This window comes from Alosa sapidissima, chromosome 15 (genome assembly GCF_018492685.1).
Source record: "Alosa sapidissima isolate fAloSap1 chromosome 15, fAloSap1.pri, whole genome shotgun sequence".
Classification (NCBI taxonomy): Eukaryota; Metazoa; Chordata; class Actinopteri; order Clupeiformes; family Clupeidae; genus Alosa; species Alosa sapidissima.
This window is the reverse complement of record NC_055971.1, coordinates 31459886-31470856: the sequence shown is the minus strand read 5'-3', so window position 1 is coordinate 31470856 and position 10971 is coordinate 31459886. Positions and strand designations below refer to the sequence as shown.

The following is a 10971-nucleotide window of genomic DNA, read 5'->3' as shown; positions in this document are numbered from 1 at the left end:
ACACATCATCAATATTTTTATTGTTACAGTATGATCATTTTTACTTCATATTAAAATCCACAGAGTTTTCTGTTTTCACAAAGAAACATCTGTTAAAAATTTTAAATAAAAAAAGAAATTCCACAAACATTCTGCAACACAGTTAAGTAATTTGGAAGAATATACATCCAAAAAATACACATCAAAACATACCAACCCTTGTGAATATTCAACTAAACAGCCAGGGTTTTGGTGCATTGCCTTTTAAAGAGTTGTATTTATGTCAATGTATATTTACATTCGTTTCTCTTACTCCTGTGCTCAGGAGATGGTTATTTTTTTGGCACCAGCCAGCCAGGCCCGTTACTTTCATTTAAATTGTATTGATTTTGAATGATTCAAATAAGTGCAGCTTTGTGTGTTTGTTCTACCAATGCTGTCAAATCCCTGTAGTTTACCAGGGTAAAGAAAATGCAATGTGTCTCACAATTTGACACTTGTACTTGAGGTTAGCATTTGTACTGTAAGAGATATTGTATAACTTCAGCCATAACACACAGAGTAGCACTTCAATTTATAAAATTACAAGTGTAACAATGGAAATGTTTTTCCAAGCATTTCCAAGCATTTTTTCCAAGCAAAAGTGGGCTACCATATAGGTGGGCCTACACTTGCTGCACTCTGATGTTGAAATGATATGGGGCAATGATATCTCCTTAAAATGTTGATGTTTTTCACTATGAAGGACAAGCAAAAACTACTCAACTATTCTGCCACATTTTGACTGCTGCCTGTCAACGTCCTCATTCACTGTTACAAGGTTACTTGCTTTACAGATGGCAAACATTGCGGTCATGATAATATATTCGTAGAACACTGCCTCCCTCCCCCAAACACACACACACTCAGTTTTTTGATATTCAGATATTACACTTCGAGATGTATAATGTTGAGTTCCATTTTGATACAAACTGCACATAATTGTACAGCAATTTAATGTTTAAAAAATCACATCCCTCTCATGCTGTAATTCGTCTGGAAGAAAGGCAAGTCAAACTGATGGACTTGAATTTGCAATCCCTGTCCATAAATTCCAAAACTCAAAAGACACTATGAAGGTTAGATATGACAAATAAATATCCAACAGAGGAATGACCAGCTGGAAATAAGGCCGTGCGAACATGTCCCATTCAATGTGTTATACTTGTTACATGATTTTATGTTAAATTGTCTTAATCCAGGGGATTAATACTATGAAGCTCTGAAGCCAATGATGTGTTAAAAAGTATTTTCCTGGAATATGTGTTAAACAAGTCGTAGGTGACTTCTCAATCCAGGATGCTCTCTTTTCTGAAGAACCACTCAAATGTCAGTGTATATACAAGTGTAAATCATTTTGTATGTAATGTATACATTTACAAATAAATGTGTATACTCAATCACAACAACCTTTGTGGTTTTATTTTACATAGTATTCTTTTTTTGAAACTGACAGAAGACAGTCTCAGAAAATCTACAATGAAATGGAATACCTGAATGTCATTCAAACTACATCATTGTCTGGCACTTGCTAAATTTCCCATTAAATGCACATTAAGTTATTATTATTTCAAAAACACAAACTTAACTCGTGAAGCAAAAACGTTACAGTCCCTGTGAACCAAAATCGGACATTTGTTTGGAATGCAAATTAGAATCAGCTGATTTAGAGAATGGTTGGAACTATATGCTAGACCAATTGAGAGGGACAGCCACACAGCCAGTGGATCTGCCCACAGTGTTAGAGACCAGGGGCCTGCTGTCCATTTTTTCACGATTTTGAAACTTACTTTAATAATATACCGGTACTTTGCAATGTTTTTGATCATTCAGATTTGTCTGTGTGGTTAATGTCCCTCTCCCTCTATTGTCTGTGGCGTGTCGTACTCAAAACACATTTGTTTTCGGTTTACAGGGACTTTAGTGACCTGAATATACAACATATAGCTTGATGACGGAGCAACTTTTTTAAACATACAATATAATATCACCTCTGCTTGATAATGATAGACCTTGGTCTTTATATATTATATAATACTAACATTTCAATATAATACCAGCTCTGCTTGATGATAATAGACCTTGGTCTTTGTATATTATATAATACTAGCATTTTCAGGTTCTTCAATTGTTTTACAAAGAAGGCTTAGATTAGATTGTGACTACCTACACCATATCTTATTAGATTCAGTGAAAAAAAAGGTAATTTCAAACTTGGTCTATATTTGATATTCAGCCAAAGGATTATTACATTCTTTTTACAGTAAGGTAACAATCTGTCAATATATCAAGTCACTTGCATTCAATAATACATGTTTATAATTAATAATAACAATTACACTAAGCAATCATGGCAATGTAGCATTGATGATAAGAACGACATTTGAAGATTTGTACATTTACTGGGCAATTTGTAGAATTAAACTGAATGATTACACCAGCCAGAGTATGCCAGAGGGAGACTGCTAAGGGGTGAGACCATTTCACTTTTATAACACCTGCACACGTTCACTACCTGATGGTCTATATGCTGAGAACCACACAGGTGTGAGTCGCTATATCCGGTCCGGGTGGTACTACACACTAGTTGGGCTAAAAGGGTGTTGGCTTTAAGGATCTTACATGCATGGCATCCTTCATTCATTCGCCAATTCATTAGTTTGTTCGTTGACTGACTTGATTGATTGATTCTCTCATTCATTCATTCATCCATGTAGTCACTGTCCACAGAGTGCATGAAATGCACATGTTAAGAACGTTTCCCTCATCTCAGTAGCCAGTAGCTAGTGATAGATGTTGAGGAGGTGGTGTCACTATTCTGACTCTCCAAGCCCCAGCTACCCACATCAGCCCACAAACTAGACTCATGCAGGTGCCACTTGATGGTCTTAAGTGTTGATGGTCAGATCTATGGGCATGTTTGCCTGTCAGATGGTTTGTGAGATGCCCAGACCTGTTGTGGAAATCCCCCCTTATATAACGTGTGAAGATGACCGGTCTCTCTGTGAAAGTAAGGTGTGGGTCCAGGATCAACAGACCAGACACCAACTTCCATGTCATTTTTGACTACTCCGTCTTGTGTGACAGTTACTTGAAAGTACAAACACTTTTTGATTGGAAAAAAAGAAATAGTTGTACCTATGCATACATACATTTGGATTCCATATACATTTGTGGATAAATATTAATCTGGGTGGTTTGGTTGCCATGGCGGTGTCCATCCGTCCGTCTGGTGGCTATGGCAACCGCATCACTGCTCTGCCGTCTTCCCGCTGCCGGTCCCCTTGAACTTGACCACCATGACTGTGATGTTGTCCGGGCACCCGCGGTAGAAGGCCTGCAGCACGATGCTCTTGGCGCCAAAGTGCGGCTCGTTCAGACGCTCGCGGACAAAGCGCACGGCCTCCTCGTTGCTGAAGGCGTCCCACAGGCCATCCGAGGCCAGGATCATGAACTGCGGCTGCAGCTTGTCCAGGTCAAAGGTCAGGACGTCGGGGTCGGGGACGATGACGTTGAGGTTCTTCAGCGGGTAGTCGCCCAGTGAGCGTGACATGGCCAGAATGCCCTGGACGCGCCAAGACCCGTTAAAGCTGATGAAACCACCTGTGAGGAAATGACCATGGGGAAGAGAAAAGGTCATCTACAGGTCACTCTTTTAGCACCGGTCAAGATCTGGGCCACTATAGCACCTGAATATTCTGATCACTGATGAAATTATTACTACTATTGTTAATAATTATTGGTAATGGATTCTAAGAGTAGAGATTTACGTATTCTATCCAAGGTGACCAGCATAAATCATCACTCACCATTTGAAACTTGTTAACTATTTACACCCCCCCGAAAAAAAAACAAAAATAAAAAACATAAACAAACATAAACACAATCATAAAAAGTCAGATTGTCATTACACTATATTGCTATTACGCTAATGTCTTTCTAAATATGCTTTATCAACTGAAATATGTGCTGAACGGTGTACTGAAATGATGACCAAGATGCGTTTACCCACTTGCTCATCAAGCTGCATTATCATACTTGACCAAAGGGTGGCAGTCAAGACACATATTCTTTCCCATTATTACAATCAGTGTGGAAATCCCAGTGTTCAGACCCTGATAGCCCTCCACCACCAGGGCCCACAGATGAAGCCATCCACCACCAGGACCCTCAGATGAAGCCCTCCACCAGCACCAGGACCCTCAGATGAAGCCATCCACCACCAGGACCCTCAGATGAAGCCCTCCACCAGCACCAGGACCCTCAGATGAAGCCCTCCACCAGCAGCAGGGCCCTCAGATGAAGCCCTCCACCAGCAGCAAGGCCCTTGGATGAAGCCCTCCCCTGTGTGCACTGGCCTCACCTGTAGCCCTCACCTGTGTGCACTGCCCTGTGTGGCCTCCCCTGTGTGCACTGGCCTCTACTCACCTGCTTGTTTGATCCTCTTGCGCTCCCTCAGCTGGTATGGCTTGTGGTCGTGGGACAGCGCGATGGTGTTGCCGTCCCTATCGCACAGCACGCCCCTGGAGTCCCCAACGTTGGCCACGGTCAGCTGCTTATCAGAGAGCAAGGCCACCAAACAGGTGGTGCCTGGGACACACACACACACGCATACACACATGCATACACACTCACACACACCACACAGACACACACACACACACGCATACACACACACACACCACACAGACACACACACACACACATACCACACAGACACACACACACACCCACACACACACATTAAAACAGATTGAGACATGGGAAATGGTCCCCCATACTCCCTGGCTTATTGGTTTGCCTGTCAAGCAGCCACAGTAGTGAGTTTGAATGGTTGTTTGGCACATTTTCTGGGTTCTGAGCATTTTCTTGCCGGGTTCTGAGCATAGTGCACATTAACATGATTAGATGATTTTTTTTGCAATGGATTGGGTTGTTTGGGTTGTTTTATTTTAATTTTATTATTTGGACAAAAGCGTCTGCTGGAGCCACACACACACACACACACACACACACACACACACACACACAGAGACATGGACCAGACCAACTGCTAACTGGTGGCCTCAGGAAACACTGAGAGCCGCAGGTCAATAAATGGGCCCATACTCCTGAACATGGACGAGCACAGCAGGTCTCTGAACGTGTGAACCAACAAAGAATACGTTTGTGAATAACAAAGTCCTTGTATGGAATGCTGAGGTCAAGGAGGGTATTTTGGACAACTCTGCTGTATTTGAGCACTTCCTACTATACTTCATTTGTAAGAATTCTGAGGGAATGGAAAGTGGGATACTGTTCCCACATATGCAGGATATGCTGCTGAATGAGACAGCTGATGGCATCATCTGTTCTGGGACCTGTGCGAGGCGCTCACCTGCTTCGTCGTATTTCTCAGAGAGCTTGTCGATCATCTCCTTGTCCAGGCTGAGGATCTGCTTCTCCAGGATGGTCTGGTAGTTGAGCACGCTGTTCTCCTTCTCACGCTCGTACGCCTGGAGCTGCTGCCGCAACGCATCAGGCAGGTGGGCCTTCACATAGTCAGCAGCAGCCTGGCAGAGAGGGGGAGGGGGGGGGGGGATGGAGAAAGACAGACACAGCAAGACAGGGGGAGAGAGGAAGGGAGGGAGAGAGAGAGAGAAATCTTCTATAATGAATGTGTTTCAGGTCAGCATATATCCACTCCTCTCCATTAGCAGTCTGGGATGAGAGCGATGGGCTGTGCTTTGGTGGCTTCTGCTGAATGATTTGCATTACCAAAGAACATTTTGTGCACCAATCAACAAAACAACAATTGAAGTTGAAGATGCATTTACGATAATAGCTGAAGCACTGATACAAATGTTCCTAAATAAATAAATAAATAAATAAATAAATAAATAAATAAATAAATATTAAAAACAGGGCCTCTTATCTAGCACCATTCAATGTAATTTATTAAAACATACTTCTTGAAGAAGTCCCGCACACTGTCATTTACGCATGCAAATACTTTATTTTGCAATGTTTCGCTCACACAGACCTTCCTCTGGTGAATTTGAAATTTCTTCAACAAGCATCACTGGTGACCTTATGACCTTTACCTTTTCCGATGCCCAAAAACGAAGTGTGCAAAAGCACTTTTGAATTTATTAAAACATACCAGTAATTTCCCGACTATTAACCGAGTTTTACCGTATACATTGATTTTGCAAAATTTCTTCAGCTATGAGGTTAATACACGGGGTGGGCTATAGTGGGAATGCATTTCTCTGGTTTTGTGTTTTTAATTTGCATAAAACACTGTCCTGCGGTTCATACACATTGTGGCTAATACGCAGGAAATTACTGTATTAAAACACTTCATTACATTTAATCCTGCAAACAGTAATGTTAATGTGTGCACAAATGCATGCACAGAATAATACCCATGTGTCCAATCCGTTTTCTTCAGTTTGAGATAGAACATGACAGTAGCGTACATTTAGGTTTGTGTCACAAAATATTTCCCATCCTCCTGATAACCAAAGCACAGGAAATAAACAACGGGGTGGGGGAGGGGGCACCAGCCTCGTTAATCAGGGAGGATTAATGGGAACATAATTGATTTTAATGATGACTGCCACCAAAGCCTTCCATGTGTCTTTGGCAGCAGATTGCATGCTGGGAGAATCACGGTTGAAAAACATACACACTCGTTTTTCTGAGAGATGACTGATCAGTTGGGCTTATAAGAGAAATATCAGTGGCAAGCCCATGATTAATGTCTTATCTCTTTGCCTGCTTGAATATTAGGATGCATGTTGTACACCAACGTATCCTAAAACCATTTACAGTATATTACAAGTGCAAATACAAGATATACCAATGGATTTGAATAGACAATGCACTATAACATTTGAGCATATGCTGTATAGATTTAAACTGAAATACAGACTCATACATTCTCACCACTTTCTAAGATACTGAAAAACTCAGACAGTGATACCACAGCTTCATACCGGCCTGCCATATTGAAATGTCACCTTCCAAACGTAACTCATGTACGCTTTCTCTCAGAAGACGCCATCGGCACATCCACTCGCCCCGAGATTAATTTCACTCTCTTTCACGCTTTTAAACATCAAACTGTTTGTCGCAGCACACATTATGCCCACACTCTGGAAAGATACCACAACAGAGGAAAGATAGCACATCTGAGGAACACTGCTGGAGAGATAACTAAACATGCTCCTTCCTGGAAAATGTCAATTTGCTCGTGTCAGAGCTAGTGTTATCTGCTAGATTGGACAGATATGAATATCTCTCTCTATGAAGAAGCAGTAGCAGCATCTTAAGTATGTTTTGTATATACAGTACGGGTTGAACCCCTGTGTCCCAGCGTCTCACGTGTCCAATTGAGCTGTTGAACCCCTGTGTCCCAGCGTCTCATGTGTCCAATTGAGCTGTTGAACCCCTGTGTCCCAGCGTCTCACGTGTCCAATTGAGCTGTTGAACCCCTGTGTCCCAGCGTCTCACGTGTCCAATTGAGACTATGTTCCAGCGTCTCACGTGTCCAATTGAGCTGTTGAACTACTATGTTCCGGCGTCTCACGTGTTCCTGTACCTCAGGTTATGACAAGCCAGCTTATAGAACACGGGACTCTGCTGACGGAGAGTTATGTGTGTGTGTGTATGTGTGTGTGTGTGTGTGTGTTTGTGCAAATGTCTTTGTTGGCCATCAATTTGTGTGTGTTTGTGTGTGTGTGTGTGTGTGTGAGCAAGTGAGTGTGTGTTTGTGCAAATGTCTTTGTTGGTCATCAATTTGTGTGTGTGCGTTTGTGTTTGTGTGTGTGTGTGTGTGTGTGTGTGTGTGTGTGTGTGTGTGTGTGTGTCCTATCTCTGAGAAAGTCCTTATAGGTTAAATAACTGCAATAGTTTAATGTGGCGTGATGCGGTGAGCTAGCGGTGAGCTGCTAGCGTGTGATGTGATGGAGAGCTGTGTGTTTGTCTTCTCCCTCTCAGGCACAAGTCAGAAACATGTAGAAATCACAATGCATAGCACTCAACACCACCAGATAGCATGCACGCACACGCACGCACGCACACACACACACACACACACAAATCAGGCCGGAGACTTTGAAGTCCAGTGCTTAACTGTGTGAGTGTGTCTAGATTTCACTTACATTTTGGGGTTTTAAATAATCCAGCCAAGCGCACAGGCCTGCTGGAATGCAGCTGAGTGTGTGGGGAATGTATAGAATGTATAGGCAGAGCTGATGTGTTATTATCAGAGTGTGTGGGGAATGTATAGGCAGAGCTGATGTGTTATTATCAGAGTGCTTATTGTATTACTGACCTTCAGCGGTCTAGAGTGGCTATGTCCAAAAATAGCTTTCAAGTCACTCGTATGCTGTAAGTGCTGGCAGGAGGGGTAGTCAAGGTGGAATGCACACACACACTCACACACACACACACACACACACACAAATCCGCACCCTAATACACACTAAATAATCCCACAAGTCACACTCCACACACAACCTTCCTACCAAATACACAAAACCTACTGCAACCTACAGCACACACACACACGCACACAGTACCAAGACTAAGACATTACAGTATCACTCAACCTCTCTGACCTCCATTTTCTGTTGAGACACAAATAAATCCTGAGATAAATTGACAGAGATAAAGGCTGCGGAAAAGTGCACTGCCAGCCAAACCACCACCACCACCACCACCACCACTCCCTCCATCTCTCTCTCACTCCCTCCATCTCTCGCTCTCTCTCCCTCTCTCTCCCTCCATCTCCATCTCTCCCTCTCTCTCTCCATCCCTCTCTCTCCTTCCACCCCCCCCAGGCTTAGCTGAGCAGGGGAAATTTAATCCTGCAGGCCAATCTTATCCAATGAGCAGAAAGCAGAAAGCTCTCCCTTTGGCCTTTTATAGCTGTGGTTTTCGCGCTCCTTGTCCAAAGTCAAAGCAGCCCTTTCTTTCCCAATGACAGAACCGGGCATTTAGAACCGCCACAGGTGGGGGGGGGGGTCCTTACTGATGACAGGCATGGGAAGATAAGATGTTCTAAGTAGTCCTTTCTACATATCCCCTATAGCAGGGGTTCCCAAACTTTTCCATGACAAGGCCCCCCAAATACCACTAGGTTCTGGCCAAGGACCCCCTAGATGTGTTATTAAACCCATCGACAACACTACGGCAAAAACACATTAAGCTAATCCTAATAATTATTTTAGCCACAAGCACTTCGCAATGGAGCGTACAGTGTGAAAAAACTGCATTTGGGGCTTTCTGCTATATGAGAGCTATCACTCTACTATTATTCTCAGTCATTATCATGGAAAATATAATGTTCAGATATGCGAGACATTATTATAATGGCATGACTACCCTCATAGTAATAGCTATATTTAACATTATTATAATGGCGTTGCATGACTACCCTCATAGTAATAGCTATATTTAACATTATTATAATGGCATGACTACCCTCATAGTAATAGCTATATTTAACATTATTATAATGGCATTGTATGACTACCCTCATAGTAATAGCTATATTTAACATTATTATAATGGCATGGCTACCCTCATAGTAATAGCTATATTTAACATTATTATAATGGCATGACTACCCTCATAGTAATAGCTATATTTAACATTATTATAATGGCATGACTACCCTCATAGTAATAGCTATATTTAACATTATTATAATGGCATGACTACCCTCATAGTAATAGCTTTATTTAACATTATTATAATGGCATTGCATGACTACCCTCATAGTAATAGCTATATTTAACATTATTATAATGGCAGCTTTATTTAACATTATTATAATGGCATTGTATGACTACCCTCATAGTAATAGCTATATTTAACATTTTTCAAATGTATTTATTTGTTGCCCCGGCCCCCCACTTTGAAAACCACTGCCCTATAGAACTGCTCTTTGTCCAGGTCTACAGAAAGGGCAGTGCTGCAGCCCCTATATGGAGGGAGCAGGGCAAAGAGGGCAATAAGGGCAACAGGGCAAATAAGCCACACTGTTCCTGCGTCTTTTCTTACACGCGTCAGTACAACATAATCATTACATTGTGGCATTGTCATTTCATATTCCACGCTGACACTGATACCTTTACATGAATACACAGTCTAAGTTACAGACTGATGTTTGCCCTCTCACTCATACACACACACACACACACACATGCGCACACACACACAAACACACGGGCACGCACACACGCGCACACACACTGTAAACACAAGCGCACACACACACACACACACACACACACGCACAGACACACACACACACGCGTACACACACAGACACAGATACACACACACACACACACACACACACACACACACACACACACACTTGTTTTACATACCCTCTGTGCTTGGTCCTCTAATTGAGGCGAGTTGATTTCTGCAAACTCAATTAGCCATTAGCCATTAGCGCTAGTCAGATTTCATTACACAAACCAGACTGCTCCAACCCCATATGATGCTCTACTCCAGGCTTGCTACTTATTAACTGAATGGCTGCAAAGCAAAAATGTGCAAAGTTTCTCAAAGCAAAAGAAGAAAAAAATAGAATGTAAAAGAAACACCAGCACTAATAGGATTTGTGTTGCACTTTCATATAACTACTCTCTTCATACCATTAAAAAGTGAGCATCTTGCTTTGGCGCGCTGAAATGGCTACAGTCTTTAATGGGGAGTTTGAACCAATGCTGTTTCTGTAGCCCAGAGGCATAGCGTTCCTCTTCCTCCAGGCCGTCTACCCCCCCCCCCCCCAACGTCCTCTCTCTCTCTCTTTCTCTCTCTCTCCTTCTCATCCCCCTCTCATTGCTCAGGAAGGCAGCCGTGTTTGCTGACGGAGGCGAGAGATGCTCAGTGTGACAACAACAAAACCACGGCAACAGCTGCATCACTACCCCCCGGCTACCCTCTTCC

General features: G+C 42.5%; 1 protein-coding gene across 2 annotated transcripts in view; it reads right to left on the bottom strand.

Annotated features, from left to right (window-relative positions):
• Positions 1-1418: 1418 nt before the first annotated feature.
• ppm1lb (protein phosphatase, Mg2+/Mn2+ dependent, 1Lb) overlaps positions 1419-10971 on the bottom strand; it is a 65225-nt gene continuing 55672 nt past the window's right edge. For both annotated transcript variants that reach the window (XM_042064777.1, XM_042064778.1), the window contains exons 2-4: positions 5396-5570; positions 4447-4608; positions 1419-3621 (exon numbers count right to left, since the gene is read on the bottom strand). In XM_042064777.1, coding sequence (XP_041920711.1) covers positions 3269-3621; positions 4447-4608; positions 5396-5570 — 690 coding nt within the window. In that variant the 3' untranslated portion in view covers positions 1419-3268. The remainder of the gene's footprint in view (positions 3622-4446; positions 4609-5395; positions 5571-10971) is intronic.